Source organism: Megascapheus bottae, chromosome 3, assembly GCF_031878675.1.
Source record: "Megascapheus bottae isolate mThoBot1 chromosome 3, mThoBot2.hap1, whole genome shotgun sequence".
NCBI classification, from domain to species: Eukaryota; Metazoa; Chordata; class Mammalia; order Rodentia; family Geomyidae; genus Megascapheus; species Megascapheus bottae.
This window is the reverse complement of record NC_143511.1, coordinates 68,847,779-68,869,083: the sequence shown is the minus strand read 5'-3', so window position 1 is coordinate 68,869,083 and position 21,305 is coordinate 68,847,779. Positions and strand designations below refer to the sequence as shown.

The 21,305-nt window shown below is 39.8% G+C and overlaps 1 protein-coding gene across 2 annotated transcripts in view; it reads right to left on the bottom strand.

The window, feature by feature from the left end:
* The window catches only part of Znf462 (zinc finger protein 462), a 143,669-nt gene that overhangs the window by 9,382 nt on the left and 112,982 nt on the right, over positions 1–21,305 (bottom strand). For both annotated transcript variants that reach the window (XM_090330385.1, XM_090330386.1), the window contains exons 10-11: positions 11,960–12,183; positions 405–537 (exon numbers count right to left, since the gene is read on the bottom strand). In XM_090330385.1, coding sequence (XP_090186511.1) covers positions 405–537; positions 11,960–12,183 — 357 coding nt within the window. The remainder of the gene's footprint in view (positions 1–404; positions 538–11,959; positions 12,184–21,305) is intronic.

The window sequence follows — 21,305 nt, the reverse complement described above, 5'->3', positions numbered from 1 at the left end:
TGATGCCTCCCAACCTGGTCCCAGCAGTTACTTTCAAAAAAACAATTGACTCCACGTTCATTCTTGTTCACCAGCAACTCCAGTATCACTCGTCTGGATCTCTGTCTATCCTTATCTGAAGATGCTCTAGATCCTAGTTTTTCTTATTCAAAACAAGCCACTACCATATACATATGTCAAGGACCTACAGGTCTATAATTAGAAGGAAAATATCTGTTTTCCTTGGAGTTTTTTTTTAAACATAGGCACAGTCCCTGATGAGTCTCAAGCCAGTCTGTTTTGTTACTTAACTAAGAGGGATCACTCCTTCTGTTCCTCTTCCAGGAACCTCCTGTCTCCCTTCTGTTTCTCCAAGGACGTACTGGGTGCCATCTGTGATTCAGAGAGCAGGGTACCACACTAACCTCTGTCTTCAGCCTTGCTGCTCATTTCGTCATCCTTGTCCTCATCGTCGCTGCTGGAACTCTCCATTTTTTCCTTCATCTGTTCCAGCTGATCCAAGTTAACCCGTCCAACAAGCTCAAAGTTACGGCTTACCTGAGAAAGGTCCAAACAGAAGAGGGAATAATAATCATGAACCGTAGATCATATGGGGTTTTCCCGACATCTTTTCCTGATGAGTGTGTCTTGAGATAGATCTCACTGCAACTGTCCACTCTGGACCTTCCTACCATATTTATCAAGAAATATGAGCAAAGAAAGACAGGGTCAAAGTATCCTGAAGTTCCAGGTGTACAATGGGTATTAGGTAAGTTTTCTGGGTTTTTTTTTTTTTTGAGTTGAATTCAAAGGTATGATTTTCACAAAGTACCCAAGTTTTGGATACTTCTGAGGCAAAAAGACTGTGCCAGGTGTTTGAACCTTGAACAGTAGGAGTGACCCCTCTTCTTACAATCTTATTAACTGGGATTCTGGGATACTCCAGCATAGACAGCTAACAATCATTTAACTCTTCATCTGTAGTTTAAATGGAAGACAATCCTACTTCTGTTAGTTTACTGTGACAAAGTGAACCACAGCACATGTGCCAAGAATAGAATGATCAGAGGTAAACAGAAAACCAGCTCCATAAAATTCCTTTAAAAGTGTTCACCATGGCAGGTTCCTATACAAAATGTGGTTATACGAGAACTTCAGTTTACATCAAAAATAATCACTGAAAGGAAAAAAAATCTCCCCCAAGTCTTTATTGACTTCTCTGTCAAGAGGTTATCAGATGAAATGGCAACACTGAATCTATGTCTAGCCTCTTCCAGAATCTCTTCAGTTGCAGGCATAGAATTATTAGGAAGGATAGGTGGTACAAGATTCAAACCAAAAAAACAGGCTGAGCTACTCATGGAAGATTCTGTGCTCTCCTTACTTGGGGGTTGGGGGATGGAGGGGAGGAGGCACACATGAGGAGTGAGATTCAGTTCTGACCTCCAAAGGCCCACCGTTTAGTGGAAGAGAAAAGACAGATTTCAAGGCAGCTGTCATAGTAGTCCAATGCAATGAGGGCACAGAAGAAGAGGGAGAATTTACAAGACAATTCTAAAACATTTCCCAGGACTAGACTAGAACAAAGAGTTGCTGTGCAACACCAATTCCATATGCCTGGCAGATGGGCCTCTGTCATGGACTGTGACAAAGGTGAGAGAAAGAGGTTCAGAGAAGCAGGGACACATGACACCCTATGAAAAGGCTCTTCCTTGTCCCTACAATGTTGTATAGAGAATAGGTACATCTAGATGGAGGAAGAAAACTCAGGAAGAAAGCTCTTTCAAATAGGAGAAATAAGAATGGGATCCATGTTGATTTTGAAGACAGAGGAGGTAATTTCTTGTTCTGCTCATTTATAAGTTTTAAACAAGTGCTGGTGGCTCATGCCACCATCTGAGGATTACAGTTCAAAGCCAGCCTGGGCAGAAAGTCCCCATGGGACTGCTATCTACAATGAACCACTCAAACACTGGAAATGGTGCTGTAATTCAAGTGGTAGAGCATTAGGCTTGAGCACAAAAAACTCAAGGACAGTACCTAGGCCCTGAGTTTAAGCCCTACAATCAGCAACAACAACACCTTTTAAGAAAGTGTTTAGAGGACATTTGCTTATAGACCTTGGGTAGTTAGGGATTTATATACTGTATACATCACCTCTCCAGGGATTTAACGAATGATTTTCTTATCACATCAAAATGAAAGGAATTTGCAGAAGGAGGCACGAGCTTTGAAATCAAACAGGCCTGAGTTCAAGTTCAGAGTCTGCCATTAATCACTAGTCATTCAACTCATACATCCCCGATGTCAGCATTGAACTAAACACAAGAGTCCTCCAAATGTAATTTCCTTTTCCTAATGGAGAACGAGAGTCTTTTACAATTCTGGCATTTGGAAATGCTTATGACAAGCACTGTAAGTGCATATTTATAAACTTAAGTCTGACCACAAAAATCTACATTTTAACCAGAGAGCATTTATGAGACATATTTTAATAAAAGTTTTCTGGTTTGCTGCTCTTTTTTTGGGGGGGGGGCGCTGGGTGGCAGGATAGGGAGACTAATTTGCCTTATTCTGAAGAAAATTAGTGAGTAGGACTCTGAAGGTAGCCTTTTCTAGAGTATTTTCTCACTCTTTATAAAACCAAGAAATAGAAACAGAATAAACTAAAAAATTTCTCAGACATCTTTTAAAATACAGCTGTTTGCACTCACTCATTCAATGTAGATTCCCTGAAGGCATGCTTTAAGTACAACCTCTAACTTCTCCTGGAACTCAGGATGACAGAAGGCAATCTGGCACTAAACAAAATGTCATTTTCCACCATCTTGCCTTTTTATTTATTTTTCCAAAACTGGTATCATCTCCTCACCTCTTGGATTCTACACAATTTCAAACTGCATGTGGCATTTTCATGGTAAGACATTCATTGTGGGATAACCCAGGATGTATTCATCTTACAGTCTTTACAAAGCAATGAAAAATATTTGAAAATTAAAAAACTAGACTTAGGATCTCCAAAACATCCAGGCATTGGTGGCCTACACATGTAATCCCAGCTACTCAGGAAAATAAGAGTTAATGATTGCTGCTCTAGGCCAGGTCAGGCAGGAGAATCCAGGAGATTCATATCTTTAATTAACACCCCCCCACCCCCAGAGAAATAGAGCAACAATGTCAACCCAAAAGGAAGACTCCTCCCTCTCTGTGCAGGGGAAGGCTCCCATCATCATTCTAACCTAGATTGTTGCAGCCATAATCCCTGTTACAATAAATAGTAACATTCATGTTTGATATCTATTCGCTCCAGTGTTGCCTGATCCATCTTTTAAAAAGCATATACAACTTGTGGTTACCCCATTCTGATCCAATCTTTCCAAGCTCCCCCTTGTACCATTCTGAAAATATTGCTATTTTGAGAGCATACTATGCCATTGAGATTACTTCTGTACCTGCCAACTTCTCTCTGAAATTTCCCATCTTTAAAGAAAATCTTTAAAAATTAATTTTAAGGGACTGGGAGTTTGGCCTAGTGGTAGAATGCTTGCCTAACATGCATGAAGACCTGGGCTCAATTCCTCGATACCACATACATAGAAAAGTCAGAACCGGTACCCAAGTACAATACTCAGGCCCTGAGATCAAGACCAGGACTGTCAAATAATAATAATAATAATAATAATAATAATAATAAATAATTTTAAGTAGTTGTACAAAGGGATTTCAGTTCACCATGTCACTGTATGAATTCAGTATACATTTGCATAGAACATTTAGAAAACAAAAAATCTACATAATCAGGGTTACTTCCTCATTCTAAATTTCTAACTATAGATCATCTTTTATATCATTTAAAAACATACAGATGCACTTGGTTTTACCTTAAGTAATTTACCTTGAGTGATTTTAGGTTTATTACCACAAAAATAATGTAAGAAGCCTCTTTTGCATGCAAGACTTTCTTTCACGGTAAGTTTTAATTTTGAGTGAAATTTCCAGGTGTGAAATTTAAACGTCAAAGTCAAAGGGCACACACTTCAGTAAATTTTCAGTGTATTCCTCAGTTAGCCTCTGAAATGTCATACATACTTCTTAGACTTGGTATCTAGTAACTAACAAATCAACTTCCTATAAGTGCAGGACAGGTTGAGAAGGATTCACTCCCCCCCTTGAGGTCAGAAGTATTTTATAGCTCTATTTTCCTAAGAGGTTCACACAAGCCATAGAAAGAACAAGGCTGAGAGTTTGAGATTTAGAACTCAGATCCTAAGCCAGCTTTTGGTGGGTCACACCTATAAAGCTAACTGCTTAGGAGGCTGAGAATGGAGAGCTAAAGATCATGGTTCAAAGTCAGCCCAGGAAGGGCACTCTGGGAGACTCATTTTCAGTTAACCACCAAAAGAAGTAGAGCTGTGGCTCTAGTAACCCTTGCTAGTCAGGAGGCTGAGATCTGAGGATCGCTGTTCAAAGCCAGTCAGGGCACTACAGACCTTGAGACTCTTACCACCAACTAATCACTAGAAAGCAGGAAGTGGGGCTATGGCTCGGAGGTAGGGTGGCAACCCTGAGCCAAAGAGCTCAGGGACACTGCCCAGACTCAGGGGGTAGGGTGGTAGCCTTGAGCTGAAGAGCTCAGGGACAGCACCTAGACCCAGAGTTTGAGCCCCATGATCCCCCTACCCCACACAAATGCTCAAGGATACCACCTGGGCCCTATGAGTCAAGCCCTGGGACCAGCAAACACACACACACACACACACACACACACACACACACACACACACACACAACTGTATGCTCATCCTTGTGAATGTTCACTAACCCCAAGTTCCACATGAAGGCCACAAAGCTAGGATGTAGTGAAGTCAGCTGTGCAGACACTCAGCAGATACTGGAATGCTGACACTGCAAGCAGAAGCCCTTCCATGCTCAGCTAACATGCAACCTTCACATCTTGGTGCTTCCATTTGTCATTTTTTCACCACTCAGCAAAATGGTTCAGATTTGTTCTTAGTGTGCATTTCCATACTTCTGCTTTTCTAAGAATTAGATGATTTGCAAATGTTAAATATTATGTTATTATTACTATTATAGTTATAGCAATTAAATTATCATGTAAAATTGGATGATTTGCAACTAGTATAATCTCCAAATAACATTATTTGGAGGCAGGGTTCAAATGGTAGAGTGCCTGTCTAGGAAGAACAAAGCTCTAAATTTAAACACTAGTCACACTACACACAGACACACAGACATACAGACACACACACACACACACACACACACACACAACTATCACCAAGCTGAACATCTTCATATTGTGCTAATCTTATGAGAAAGAATAACATAAGCATGTTTGTGAATGGCAGAACGGAGGGGGAACTTGAACCTTCTCTCACTGCAGTCATTAGCAGAGGAGACTCTAGTGAAGGAAGGCTACTGAATATTTCTAGAGCCTTAGACCCGAAGGATTCTTCCTTCTGTTTAGTGAACGTGTGTGTCTTCCAGTCACGAGGCTTGTGTTACCTGTATATTATATGTCTCTTACATCAACAGTGTCTGCTGGTCAGCAATAAAATGTGCAGTGCCTTGAGTAGTACAAATGATAACAGACAGGCAGACAAAGGGTCAGAAAAGCAAATATTCAAAACTTTCGGTACCAAACAGTCACTTAGCTTTGTTACTGAAGGCTCTACAACTCTACTTCTACTTCTAATTTTTTTGCTGGTGAATTATACATAAGAGTCTCGGACTTCCCTGCCTAGGCTAACTCTGATCTTCACATCTTCACATCTCAGCCTCCTGAGTAGCTAAAATGACAAGCATGAGCCACCAGTACATGCCTGTAGGATGTGTTTTTATTAAAGAATTTATTAACATTGATTTTTACATCATATTTCAAATGACATGTTTAACAAGTGTTCAAGAAGGGAATCTTTATTTACAATCACTGGCACTTAGTTTTTAGAGCATAATCAAAATTAGGCTAAGGGTTTGTATATCCTATATATATATCCATATATATATATATATATATTAATTCTACAGGATGTTTTTTGACACTAGATTTCACTAGTACTAAAAGTCGAGCGACTGCATTGAAAAACTAAAAGTGCTGGAAATGCCTTGAACTGAATGTTCTCTCACTTCTAGAAAAACTGGCAAAAAGAAAAGATGTGAGGTTATTAGAGTTCAGCCGCCTGAGGCTCTATTCGTATAAAAAATTAAAAACATTTCAAAGTAAATTCAATTAGTGAATGTGTATTGCCTGAATAGACTATCCTTCTAAATTTAATATAGCAAACATGACAATTTTACGAGCAAACCAAGTTAGAGATAATATGTTTTTATGTTCCTTAAACCAGCAAAGAGATTTTAGAACCATAAAGAACACTAACAAGGTAATTGCATGTATTTAAATTTTCTTAAAAATTAAAAGTATATGTTTTTTTTTTTTAAATTTGTGAAGTGCAAAGTTCATGTTCCCCTCCTCCCAAAAACATTATGGTTACTAGAACTTTGACATGTTCATCTTTCATAGATTAGTTAATACATTGCATTAATGATCAATATAGCACTTTGTGTTTGTGTGTGAAAGAGTAATAGAGAAAGAAAGAGAAATGAAAGAATAAAGGAGATGAGGGACTGAGAAAGAGTCAACTATAAAATAACCTTCTAGAAGATCTAGTGAGATCAGAAAAAGCTGAAGTGAAAGGAGTCAAGGGATGATAAAATAAAGCCTACACTGTTTACTTTAGATCTGAGGAGATTTCACATGATTCCTTTGCCAGGTGGCACAAAGATAAAGGCGAAGGAAAACCTATCTGATCCTCTCTCTTCTCTTCTGCACTCTGGTTTCTGAGGATAAACATGGCTGCCTAATCAAGTGCACTTGACATTTTGGTTCTTAAATGGAATGATATATTTGACTTCAAGGACCCTTCCTGCCATTACCAGGACTTGTCTAACCCACGAATGAACAATGCAGTCTGACACCTTTAGAAATGTTCCTGAGCTTCATAACCTTGACAGGCAGAATTCAATGTCCTTCTTTTGGTTTTCTCTATAGCTCCAAATCACTTTGGAGAAGCAAAGATTTCATTCACTGGTTTAGATAACAAATCACCTAATGCTATTCATAATGAGTAAGGCACTCAAAACGTAAGTCTTACTGAAAAGGCAAATGAGTAGATTCTGACTTAGAATGACTGTTTATATTTTACTTGTGATAGTTCTTATATTAATCTTGAGTACCTTATTGATTTATTGGTTCCATGTATTTAGCTTGATAATCCAAGAAGGCAGAAATAAACATACTGAAGCTGAGGGCTGGGAGTTTGGCCTAGCGGTAAGAGTCCAGGCATGAAGACTCAGGTTTGATTCCTCAATATCACATACATAGAAAAGCCATAGTGGTGTTATGGCTCAAGTGGTAGAGCACTAGCCTTGAGGAAAGCGCAAGGACAGTGCTTAGGCTCTGAGCTCAGTCCCCAGAACTGACCAAAAAATAAAATAAAATAAAACAAAGAACCAAACACCCAAGCTTCATGCACACATTTTTGTCACTGAGAAATCCCTTCAAATCTCCATACCCCACTTCAGGCCTAGGCAATTGCTGAGATGCTTTGCTTTCCTATAATTTTGTCTTCTTGAAATATCATATGAACAGAATTAAATCCTATGAAGTCTTTAGTCTCATTTTTCCTACTATTGAGTCGTTTCCCATTAGATAGATATATACTGTGTTTTGTTTAGCCATGTACTTTAAGAATTAGATTGTTGGGTCAGATGGTGATTGTATGTTTAACTTTTAAACAACTGTAAAATTACTCCAAAGTGGGGCAGGGAGTTTTGCCTAGTGGTAGAGTGCTTGATTAGCATGCATGAAGACCTGGGTTTGATTCCTAGGTACCACATACATAGAAAAAAGCCAGAATTGGTGGTGTGGCTCAAGTGGTAGAGCTCTAGCCTTGAAAAAGCCCAAGGACTGGTAAAAAAAAAGTTACCCCAAAGTGATGTCATGTCACTTTCCATTCCCCCAGCAATGTTTGAGAGCTCCATTGTGTCCATGTTCTTGGCATTATTGTCACTCTTAAATTTCCCATTCTTACTGTTGCTTTAATTTGCATTGCTCTAGCAGCAAATGACATTGAAAATCTTTTAATGGACTTATAACCATTATGATATATCAGTATATTATGGTCATCATTGTATCTTCTTTTGCAAAAGGTCTGTACAAGTCTTTTGTTCATTTTGAATTGAGTAGCTTATCTTCTTGTTACTGACTTGAGAGAGTTCTTCATTATAGATAAAGTTCGTTGTTACACAATTAGATTGCAAATATATGCTTCCAGTCTGTTGACATCTTTTCATTTTATAATGGTGTCTTCCTAGATCAAAAGTTTAGCTTTGATGAAATGCAACTGACTAATGTTTATGAATGTCCAAAGGTTTTGTTACTACTATTCTTCCAGAAGTTTTTTTTAATCATTTTTTAGCTCATGTATGTATGTATGATTGATTTTGATTGAATTTTTGTATATAGTTGGGACCAAGGGTCATATTTTATATGCATAAATGTAATTCTTCCAGCCTCCAGTTAAAGGAAAATAATAAACTTTCAATTACTTATGCATCTTTGATGAGAATCAATTGACCACACCTGTGACAGGGTGATCCTGATTTTCTGCTTCATTAATCTACGTGTCTACCTTATGTCAACACCATCCTCTTTAATAACTTGGTCTACAGTAAGTTTTGAAAGCAAGAAGGGTATATCCTCTGACTGCTATTTTCCCACACTGTTTATTCTAATTATTCACATTACCATGTATATTTTAGAATCACTTTGTCAAGTTCCACTTCTGTAAATATGTTTCTAAGTGCATGATAGAGACCACGTCAGATGTATAGATTAGTTTGGGGAAAATTACCAATGATGAATTTCCTAATCTATGAGTATGGTATTTAGTTCTTTTATTTCTTTCATAGCACTTTGCACTTTTTAGTGTATAGCTCTTGTGGGTTTTAGGTTGAATCTATTCTTAAGTATTTTGTTGTATTTGATGAGATTCAGGTTGTCTATTACTAGTATGTAATAATATGAGTGATTTTATATATTGAATTTACAGCCTGTCATCTCATTAAGTTCACTAATATTTGCGTCGATTTTTATTGTGGGTTTTCTAATTAACAAGATCACAGTATAATAAATTGAAATAGTTGAATAACTATTTAGCTATTTAATATTTAAATAGTTAAATTTCTTCCTTCTTAATTTCCATGGCTTTAATTTCTTGTTTTTGCCCTTAATTTCCTCAAGATTTTTTTTTGAGAATTATAAGGGAGTTTATTAAGGGGACCATCTTGTCCCCAGGAGAGGGAGTGATAGGGGGAGACAAAGGGCTGGAGTCTGTGCATTTGGGTAGGTAGCATTTGGATAGGTAGGAGATAAGGGCCGGGAGGCCAGGTGGGAGGAGAAAACAGATGGCAGAGAGATGGGAGGGCCTGAGGACCTGAGGTGGGTGACTATAACTAACATTCTTACATTTGTTGTTTAAAATCCCAGGCTTTTATATCCGAATCATCAGCAAACGTCTCATTAGTACCCTGACACAGCTGTATATCCTTCATGAAGAAATTTATATAGCTTCTATCCTGATAAATTAATATTTACCAGAGAAATTACTAGTGAACAGTGTCACTGCCTAGAAAATTCAGTTTCAATATTGTCACCATCTTTATTTACAAAATAGTGTTTGGATAGTTATTTCAAAAGCTTGAATTTTGTGCTCATCATTTAGGAAAAAGAATGGAAAATGAGAAAAGTACTGCTGTCAGTTATAAGCTGTAGTCTCATTAACTTAACAACAATTGAGACAAAGAGGAAATGCTGAAAGTGGCATGCTGAAAGTGGCAATTCTTTAGCCTCAATTAGCTCCTTGTTGGGCTTAATCAGCTGGTCAACCATGAGAAAGAGAAAACTTATAAGGACATAATATGACTTTTTACAAATATAACATCAAAGACTCTGCAATACAAGGCATAATTAGTGATTTTATAACATATCTCAGGTCTTTGAGAGTACAACTGCCTTTATGACAGGCACATCTACTGTTGTATTTGAGCACCATTTAATTAGCAAATATTCTGTGGAACATATTGGGTGTCAAAATAAGGGAAATGAATGCACTTCACTTGATCTTACATAGTTTCTGAGACTGCTTAGCATTTCCCACTTAAAAATCAGAAAGCAGGCATACAAAGACAAGTAAATTTTATTGTTTCTGGTCTGTTGTGGGTCTTGAACTCTTGGCCTGAACTGTTCTCCCTGAGTTCTTCAGCTCATGTTACCGCCCTATCCCTGGAGCCACAGTACCACTTCCAGTTTTCTTTCTAGTGGTTAATTTGGAGTAAGAGTCTCACGGACTCTTCAGATCTAGCCTCTGAGTAGCTAGGATTACAGGCATGAGCCACCACACCCAGCTTACAAGTAGCTTCTGTAGACAGGTAGAAAGCTCTATCTGGAGCCTCTACTTTTCTGGGCAACTGTTTCCCTAGTTTGTATTGCTAAGTCTCAGCCTTCTTCTTACTGCTCAGGGAGCCTTCACTTCCACATTTGGTATGGTTTCTAACATTCTCTGGATGTGCCCACTGACTAACAGGCCACTCTGCAAACAACTGTGCAAGAATTTAACTTCCTGATCTGTTCTGCCCGAAAATGCCAGCCTGAAAACTTTAACATTACAATAAAAAATAGTTGTATAAGTAAGATAGATACATGTGAACAAAGGCAGGAATGCTGGTTTGGGCCATTGTGAACAGTAGAAAAGCTCAACCTCTTTTCTTAACACCCTATTAGATAAGATACAGATGATGATTGACACAAAAGCCTTAACTTGCATTTGGAAGATCAATAAAGACTTCTGCTGTTGGCAAGATAGTTCAAAGAAAAAGGGAACAATATCAAAAGTTCTTCTTATTGGATCTTAAGAGAAGGCACTACATGTTTTGGATATTGATGAACTCCTCCTGTACTCAGGCAATATGCAAACCAGCAGTAATCATCTAAGTTCACCATGGCCAAAGAAACCCTGCGAGGTGAGGAAGCCATTCTTATTGAATTCTCCAATCAACAAACATTTGCAAAGAAATGTTATGTCTTGTATTTAATTAATTAAAAAAAATCAATTCTCTCTCCAATGTCAAGTACATGTTTTATGATCCTTAAAATAATCAGATACACACAGTAATTAGAAAAATATTAGAAACAATCCACAAGGTTGGGGGATCCAATAGGGGTTAGCAACAATGACTCACCTTTATGCCAACCTCTGTGATAACACGTTTAAAATAAGATGAAGGAAGTGGTGCTGTGGCTCAAAGTGGCACAGTGCTAACTTTGAATGGAAGAGCTCAGGGACAGTGCCCAGGTCCTGACCCCTCCCCCCCAAAAAGACAAAATAGATTCTTTTTTTGCCAGTCCTGGTGATTGAACTCAGGGCCTGGGTTCTGTTCTTGGGCTTTCTCAAGGCTAGTGCTCCATCCCTGAGCCACAGCATCACTTCTGGCCCTTTCTGTGTATATGGTACCGAGGAATCAAATCCAAGGCTTCATGCATGCTTGGCAAGCACTCTACTTCTAGGCCACGCTCCTGGCCCAGAATATATATTCTTATCAGGCAAAAAAAAATTACAATATTTGATGTGTCATATAAACAATAGCATATTAAACAAATGCAAGTGGGCACAGAAAAGGTACCTCTATAGCCAGCTGTGGTGATCTGGATGTTTGGTTTATAGACGATCTGATCTATAGCATGTTTTGCCACTCCCTATCTCTATCATGATAGATAATTAAACTTGCACTGCATTGTTATCTCAATTCCTGTCTGTGTCTTGGGTGGGATTAAATACCTGTCCCAGGGCTCAGCCCCTCCCCACCCAGGAATGGTCTGCAGGGAGGCCGGCAGGGCAAGTACCTTATGCTCATCCCGAAGGTGCCCATCCAGTTCCTCTGTGTGCTTGCTCTCATAGTAGCAGAGCTGGCATTTGTAAGGTTTCAGTTCGTTGTGCTTCTCTATGTGCTGCTGCAGGCTCTCGTCGCTGGAGCAGGTGAAAGTGCACTTATCACAGCGGAACACTACTCCCTGCAAGTATTTTGACAGTTTGGACCGGCATACTTCAATGGGGACAACTCGCTCTTCTGTGGAAACAAATGGAATGGGAAGACAGGTGTTTTGACTGATGGTAGGCATATATAAGAAACAGACCCATTTCCTTTTGCTACCTGTCTGTCATGGGCTGGATCCATGAATGTCACACAGTGTGACACACAGTATCCTACTCGTCTCCCATTTGCCCAAACAATACATTCCACTGGCACCCACTCCCCGCCTACCTTGATTCTCCAGAGTAACCTACCCAGAGCTGAAAAGTACGTGTTCTTGAACAGAAGTGATTCAGGTAGAGGTGGGTGTAGCCACCACATTTGATTTTCAAGTATCAGTGATTATTGACAGTAACCATCAACTCTGGCCTTTTCCCTGGACAGTGGTAACTGAGGGTAGACATGCCTCTGGAGCTACTAATGCCACTTCTGTTTTAGCATCTTCTTCTAACACCTCTCAAGGCTAGTTGCCCTCAATTTTAGGATACATTAAATGAGGAACAGTGTTTAAGTAACTCTCAGTGCTCCCAGCTCATGTCATCAGCAAAGTTGAGATGTCAAGCAGCGCCTCTCTACAAATCCATTATTGCCATGCTATCCTGTTTCCCCTTTGTAGATGTTCAGAGGAAAGACTCTTTCCCTGTCCAGAAAGCAGGTGTCTCACTAATCTAATAGTAGAGGTAGGAAACCCAAGAAACCTATACACTTCCATTCACTTTAACCCCAGTCCCAGCTCGGAAGAACACACAAATAAAATGGCTACAGGCAAACATTTGGGGGAAGTGGGTTGCCACAGGAGACACAGAGGATTGGTCCCTGTCCAGACAATTTGTTATCTGATGGGCACAATAGGGGAAAAAAATGAAAATGGGTCAGAGAGAGGGCTTGGGTGCCTTTCCTATGAACATACTAAATGCTGTTACGGCTGGAAATGTGTGTGCTTGTTTACTTTGCACTCTCTCACCCTTGTGTTTTAACTGCTTAAATTAAATTTCACACCAGTCTGCCCAGAGTATCGGTACATGCGCCAGATATCCATAACGGGGATAAAATTAAAATCTGTGCTATTTATGCAAGAATTAAATATAGCGTGTGTGTTTTCATGCTGTGTCTGGATTTCAGAAGACTCTGAAAGTTTACAAATGGACACACACAACATATACTTAGATTATTTAGAGGCAGCAATGTATTATTAAATCGAGAAAGTGTGATTTCTTCTCAGAGTCACTGAATGGAAATATTCTTAGAGTGTCAGTCTTGTGCACAAGGATGGGTCTGGCATCTTTAGTCTTCTCTTTGTTGTTGGCCTGTGTTCGGATCCTTCCTGGTAAATTTTCCTTACCCACCAACCATGGTTTGGTCTCTACCACAATATTCTAATTATAGGGCAGTCATTGCTTTGGGACTCCTTGAATGTTTGCACTTTACTGGCCAGCAAAATGCTAGGCAGAAGAGTAGAGGTTAGTATCTACACAATGCTTCCTGAAGCTCTAATGCATATGTTATTTTCCTTATACAAAGAATCAGTTGCTTATTTAGAAATATAAATATTTTTAAACCGAAGTATAGCAGGCAGCTCAGAAACACATGACTATAATGTAATCCACACATTTTCTTAGAATAGCAAATGTTTAACAGTCTTCTAAACCATTCAGTTCCACGCAAATGCTTTGGCATAAACTAGTAAGCCTTAAGGAACCCATGCTAGGATATTCTGTTTCCCTAGCTCAGGATTACTTCATCGCTGCGTGATTGACATTTGAGGGCAATTCTTTGCTGTAGGAGCTATCCTAGATATTGTACAGTGCTTGTAAGCATCTGTGGCCTCCACTCATCGGATGCTTCTAGAATAATTCCTTTCTCCCCAGTCATGACAACTGAAAATGCTTGCAGACTTACTGTACTCAGGGGAGGGAGGCAAGATCACTCCCAGCTGAGAACCACTGCTCCAAGCCAAGTATAGGGCACACACTGAAACTGCTCTGTGTTAGGCAGAACTAACATAACCCATGAGCAAGGTGGTATCCAGGTCATGAGGGGAGAAGTGGCAGGGGACGTGGGGGGAAGAAGGTGTCCACGAGGACGCAGATTCCACGGGGAAGGCTGACATAAATTTCCCTGGCACCAGCCTGAAGCTGCAGCCCCCTTGTACTTTCTACATTTGTTGCTGATTTATATCCTGACACGTCTACTGCTTTCTCTTTTGTTCTTTGGCTCTGGCCTGTCCTGTCTGCCCTGGATCTGTCAACTTCAGTGGCAATAGAGAACAGCTGGGTATAATTTCCCACATAATGATGTCCCCGACACCTTCAGGACACTCATTCCACCACTCTCTGGTCTTCATTTCCTACGATAAGTAATTGTTGTTGTTTTTTTTTCAACCCTTTTTTTTTTAGGTCTGCCTTTCAATTCCTCTACCACCTTGGTGAGTTTCTTTTGTTGCAATTTCTCATTTCAGTATATATATCCAAGTGAGTTTTATACCAAGTTATGGACACTCAGAATAATGTCCTGGAGTTCAAGTAATAATAAATAATGTAACAAGGGCACACGTTTATTAAGTGCGCTGTTTTAAGCTCTGTTGAGTGTTCTGCTCTCATTGGGACTTTTTTTTTTTAATTCTCATTGTAGCCGACACAGAGTCATGTTCTTTTCTTCAGGTGACATGGAAATGGAGAAGTGATCAATCAAGCTACTTCCTCAAAGTCACATGTATAGTTTAGCACCAAATGGTAGCCTGGAACACAGATGTTACCCCATCCAGCATGACCTCGTCCACCCCTGAGACATCTAATCTCCATAGGTATACAGGTGCGTCTTCTGTTCCCAATATTTAATTGGGTGTGCCTACGATGGGCTTGAAGTCAAGGCCTTTGCATTCTCATGTAACCGCTCAAAGCTGGCACTCTATCACTTGGTCCACACCTTCATTTCCAGTTTTTTGCTGACTAACTAGAGATAAGAGTCTGGTGGATTTCTTGCTGGGGGTGGGCTATAAGCTGCAATCCTCAGATCTTAGCCTCCTAAGTAGCTATTGGTGCTTGACTATTTCTAATATTTTAAAACATGTGAAGTCCAGATTCCCTAAGGTAACCATTTATACTTGAATGTCTCTCAAGGTGTCTCTGGAATTGCTAAATGGCCAGATCCCTGCTTTTCTACTCTGAATGTAAAACTTCCTCTTATTTCTGAACTTAAGACCTTACAAATGGACTCTATTTCTTATGAATAGGAATTTTTTAAAACAAAGATAATAAGAATGTCAGAAAAGTTCACTTTTTCTTGTTTTTTTGGTCAGTCCTGGGGCTTGAACTCAGGGCTTGAGCACTGCCCCTGGCCTTTCTCGACGCTAGAGCTCTATCACTTGGGCCATAACACCACTTCCAGCCTTTTCTGTGTAAGTGGTACCGAGGAATCAAACCCAGGACTTCATGCATGTTAGGCAAGTTCTCTATCATAAGGCCAAATTCCCAGTCCAAACTTCACTTTTTCTTGGTTCTCAAAACCTGGCTAACATGACCAGGTTAACATGCAAATCAAAACAAAAATAAACCAAGATAAACTCTGAAAGGTGGGCAAATAATAGCCAGGATTTTCTGAATGAGATTATTGCTGAAGCAAGTGAAGGACATAGAATAAAAGACTGGCATCCAGGTATCATCTGCCCTGGCCAACAGTGCTCAGGCCTTTTTTCTTCTGCAGGGGCAGTGACTGACATTTGTGTGTTTTCTTTGATTTCACACCTTTCAAAATTACCTTGAGTAAGAAATCAAGGCTTGAGCCACACTCACGCTGACTCAGTCTGTAAAAAATATAATGACAAGATGGATTGTACCTCTCATTTCCTAGTATTCAAAAGATGCCAGGTACTTCAGGGGAGAGAAAGTCTGAGAAGCTAGGCCAGAGTTAATGCCACACTGAAGTACCTGTGTGCTAAGACACGGGAAGAACTGAGAAGTACATGCAGCCACACTGTCCTGGAGCTCAGTGGGACAATCCAAAGAACTGCAACTACATAACAGCCACTTGTCCTCAAGTCAGCAGTGAACACATCACAGTGGACTCCAAGCATGACCAAGGAAAAAAGTTAAATCACAACAGATAGTTTTCTTTTCAGAGCATACCAAGTATAAATGAGACAAGGTGAAATCTGGAAGTCCTACACCAGCAGACTGTGTCCTTCTTTGGGCTGAACCAAAAATGCATCTACTACTTTTCATTAGCCAAACAAGAGACAACGGCAGATTAGAGAGAAAACCATAAAAAGTTATTATTTTTAAAACCATCCTACTTAGGGGAGGGACCCAAAGTCACAATATCTCTGTACCTCTGAGCATATAAAATAATATTTATCAAAATGAATTCCAGAAAATGGAAACAAGGTTTTTCTTTGTTTGTTACTTTGCTCCCACTTGAGCCATAGAACCTCTTCCAGTTTTCTGGTGGTTAATTGGAGATGAGTCTTACAGACTTTCATGCCTCTGCCAGCTTTGAACTGCAGTCCTCAGATCTGAGCCTCCTGAGTAGCTAAGATTACAGGCAAGAGCCACCAGCGCCCAGCTTCTTTTTGTTATTCTCCCAGCTGTTGGTGGTGATGAAGATGGCATTGTCTGTTTTTACTTTTTGGTGTGTTTTTCTTGTTTCTTATTTCTTTCCCTCTTGTGTGTTTATTTATCTGTTTGGGGGGGGCGGATAAAGGGTAACACAGGAATGGAGGGACAAGAGTGAACAAATGCAGCAGTGGTACCACTAGACACTTTTTTGAGAATGAACTATAGGACTTGTGGGTGAAAAGGGAGGGAAAAACTGGGAGAGAGTTAGGGAAGGGGAAATACTGCCTCAAAAGAAATGTACTCATGACCTGATTTATGAAATGGCAACCCTTCTGTATATCACCTTAATAACAATAAAAATAGATAAAACAAATAAACAAAACAAAACACCATCCTAAACTAAAACCCAAGTAGATACACATGCAAATCAATTCCTGGTAGGAAATACTGACACCAGACAGGTTATTAGAGGGAGCTGAGGAAGCATCTCTGGCAGACAAACATATTTGGTAGTGTTGGAGGGAACATCTAATTTGACTAAATAAAAGACTCAATAAAAGAAGGATTGACAAATGGTAGGGTTTTTTTTTTCTAAGATAAAATTAAAAAATGACCCTGATCAAATAAATTAGGGGAGACGAAGACTTCTGTTCTTGATTTCTACCTGCAAGATCCAGTTAGCATTCAGCATTTTGTCTACCCAGTAAAAAGTATACATGTAAAAAGTGACTGCAGACTAGTAACCATGGTCGCCTAGCTACATCATGCAAATATTTACCAGGCTGTGTCCCATCCCTGAAGTCTAGACTATACTCAAAAATGTTAAGCTCCATTACAGAAGACAAGGTGTATGTATATATATATATATATATATATATATATTCATAGTCTTGCAAGAGGCACTATGCTTTCCATGGTGATAATCTCAATGGACATTTACTCATAAATACTGTTCATTGTCTCTCATCCCAATAAAAGGGGGCTTCTTCAGTGTACAAACCTTGACCCTTCATGGCATCTCCTTAGAGTTTAAAACACTGCTAATTTGCAGTGAGTAATAGTGAATAGTGAATAAACAGATTGCTCAAGTGAAAACCTACCAATTGTCCTACCAGCAGCAGTGTCCTAGCAAGTAAACTCTCAGGGGTTTTGTTTTTCTGAAGCTCATTAAATTATGGCTAATCTTACCAAATGCTGATCTGACCTAAGTCTATAGAGCCCCCAAAGTAGTTGGATCTACCAATCCTTGGTTTCAAACTTTGTTAAGTTATATTAATTTGTTACATATTTGCTCATATAATTAATCTGGTGAAATCTGTTCTGGCTTTCTATCTATGGAGCAAAATTAGTCTCGAAACCCTCCATAATTTGGTCAACACACGTGTGTGTGTGCATACACGCACACATGCATGCCTGTACTCAGCTTGAAATCAGGGTCTGGGAGCTGTCCCTGAACTTTTGTGCTCTACTACTTGAGCCACAGTTTCATTTTAGACTTTTTGATGATTAATTGGAGGTAAGAGTCTCTTTCCTGCCTGAGCTGGCATTGAATAGCGGTCCTCAGATCTCAGCCTCCTGAGTAGTTAAGATTATAGGCATAAACCACTGATGCCTGGCTCAGAACATAAAACTAATACGCTGATTACTCTGTTTAGATCTCATAAACAGTTTGATAGCATTCTGCAAAGAGGACTTGTTTCTATTGATGTCAGCAGCATAAAAACTTACTCCACGTGTGGATTGACTAATGAAATTTATGCTAACTCGAACCTCCCAATGTGACTTTATTAGGACAGATGGTGTTTGTAGATGTAATTAAGGTAGGGTCCAACTGGGTCAGGGTAGGCCCTAAATTCAAAGCTGAGTGTTCTCCTAAGAGAAGGTACAGAGAGACACACAGGAAATGAGGCTCAAGGATGTGGAGATCGAGGCTGGTTTGTAGCAGTTATGATCTAAAGGAAGCCATGAAATGCCAAGGATCCTGGGAGCCATCTGAGGCTAGGATGAGACAAGGAAGGAATCTTCTTGAGTTTTCAGAGAAACTACAAGATCTATTGTCACCTTGACTTCATACATCTAGCCTCCAGAATTGTGAGAGAATGTACTTCAAGAGACCCAGTTGGTCTGAGGAAATGGATATACAGCACGGAAGCCTTCCCTTCCAGTTACAGTGTTCTCATGGCTCAGTTTAAAAGCCGCTCTTGTCTTCTGATGATACTGTGAATACTTTCATCTCCCTGAGGAGGGCAGGTGCTGAGTATTTCATACCCCAGCAAGCAAATAATGAATGCTTGCTGAATGCATGAACAAACAGCAGCATCCGTTTTGCTATTCCTGACACAAATCACCAATGAGTTCTTATTTCCCTTGAGTTAAAAGAATTCTCTTCCTCACCTAAAAATATATCAATGTGTCTGGACCAAAAAAAAAAAATAGGAGCTGAAAAGTATTCTTGCTAGAAGTAGCTCTAGAGGTCTCAGGGACAGTTCTGATGTTGTTTTCCTTGCCTTTCATCCCAAGGATTTTAATTAACTAAGGCCTCAGAAAGATCTCAGGCTGCAGACCCTAGAGACCAAAGATGTTTATTCATCCATGGAACAAGAAGTGTACAGGTGCAAAAGGAGCCACATCTTGTTACTGTGAGATCTGTTCTAGTGCCAAAGCATAGACAGACATGTACCCTGTCTGCTGACATGTTGAGCCAGCTTTCCACTGAAATGCTGTTGAATTTAGATGGACATCAAAGGCAGGTGGGGGAAACAGAGAGTAGATTCAGCAGTCATGCGGCCCTCTGCGATCTGGGTATCAGGATCCTGGTCTCAGAACTCTAGCCTCTATTGCTAATTCTGTTTTCAGATCCAGCTGGCATAGTCACTATCAACTCAATAAGATGATGCCACTCTCTCAAGGGTGCTTGTGATTCACACCTGAGTGACTGAGTCGTCATTTGACTCTTGCCTTTCAGAAGCTGACTTCTCCTTTGTCATTAAGGCTAACAGCCCTCTACACTGTGAAGGTTTCTGTGACATTCTGTATGACTCCCTTAGTCCAGTGCTTGTGATCCAGTGATGACCACTGCTGCTAGTATTCATGTTGCTACTATGCTCAGAGTCCTGAAGTGCTCTTTGTTTATTTCAGATGGCTGAGGATCACACTTAGAAAATTATCTCCCTAAGTGAAGAGACTGTTAACCCTTGGCAGGTAATGTGATGGGACACAAGGTTAAAAGACCATTGGTCCAACGTTATTGCAGGGGTTGTGTTCTCACCTGTCTGGTGGAATAACTATAATCTGACCACCTAAGTCTGAAATCTAAAGTTTCTGAGCCTTAACAATAGAGCTAAAAAACCACTTTTGATTTTGATGGTACATTTTTGATTTGAGACTAGGAGTAAATAAATATTCCAACTAAAAAATCAATTAAAAAAAATTCCCAAGTCTGAAATGTGACTGGTCCCAATCATGTTGGGTAAGGGATTCTGAAGCGGTCTTGTATACCCATGCCAAGGGTATCCACTGGAAAAACTGCTTTCTCATTTTGTTTATGAAGGATTCTTGAAAATTTCCCAAATAACACTTGAAAAATTTCAACTAGGTGTGGAGGCTCTTGTCTGTACTATCAGCAATTCAAGGGTCCGACATCAGTACCATTGTAGTTGGAAGCCAGCCCGGGAAAACTGTTCAAGAGTCCTCATCTCAATCAATACATAGCTGGGCATGATAATGTGCTTCTGTCTTCCCAGCTATGTGATCATAGATAAAGGCAACCCATGCAAAAAAAAAAAAAAAAAAAAGCAAGATCTTATTGGAAAAATAATAGAAGCAAAAAGGTTCAAGAAGTAGAATGCCTGCTCGAGGCAACCATGAGGTCCTGTAGCAACCAGTATCTGTACCACCAAAAGCAAACAAAAAACTTGACCAGGCTTGGAGTGGTGGCTCACACCTGTAATCTTAGCTACTCAGGAGGCTGAGATCTGAGGATCATGGTTCAAAGCCAGCCTGGAAACTACAAAGCCACGAAGCTGTGAGACTCTTATCTCCAATTAATCACTAAAAAAATGAGAGGTGGGGCTGTGGCTCAAGGGTAGGGCAGTAGCCTTGAGCTGAAGAGCTGAGGGACAGCGCCCAGGCTCAGAGTCCAAGCCCCCTGACCAATAAAAACAAAACCAATACAAACAACAAAAACAAAACAAAACAAAATAAACTTAACCACTACTCTGTATTCAGTTGATCCAGTTGGTTCTGCTCATTCTCATGGGAAGGCAGGAATTTCAGGGCTAACTCTACAGTCATGGTTAAAATGATCATACCTCTTGTATCCACGAGGTCTCCACACTTCTCCACAGCTTTTCCATAGCTGTCTGTTGTACTTTTTAGTGGTTGCACTTTTATTTTCCATTTGCTTTAATTCCTTCGTTTGTTTTCAATTCTACAGCTCTACAGGAATTCTTTAAGCTGCCTTAATTCTTTTGTGTAGTGAAACAGACCACAAATAAATACACTAAATTAAAAACAAAAACCTTGGTCTCTCTCAGCCTCAAGTTTCTCCTATAAAAAGCAGCAACCCACATGAGAGTAACACTTGCTCCAAGTGGCTGTCAGCAG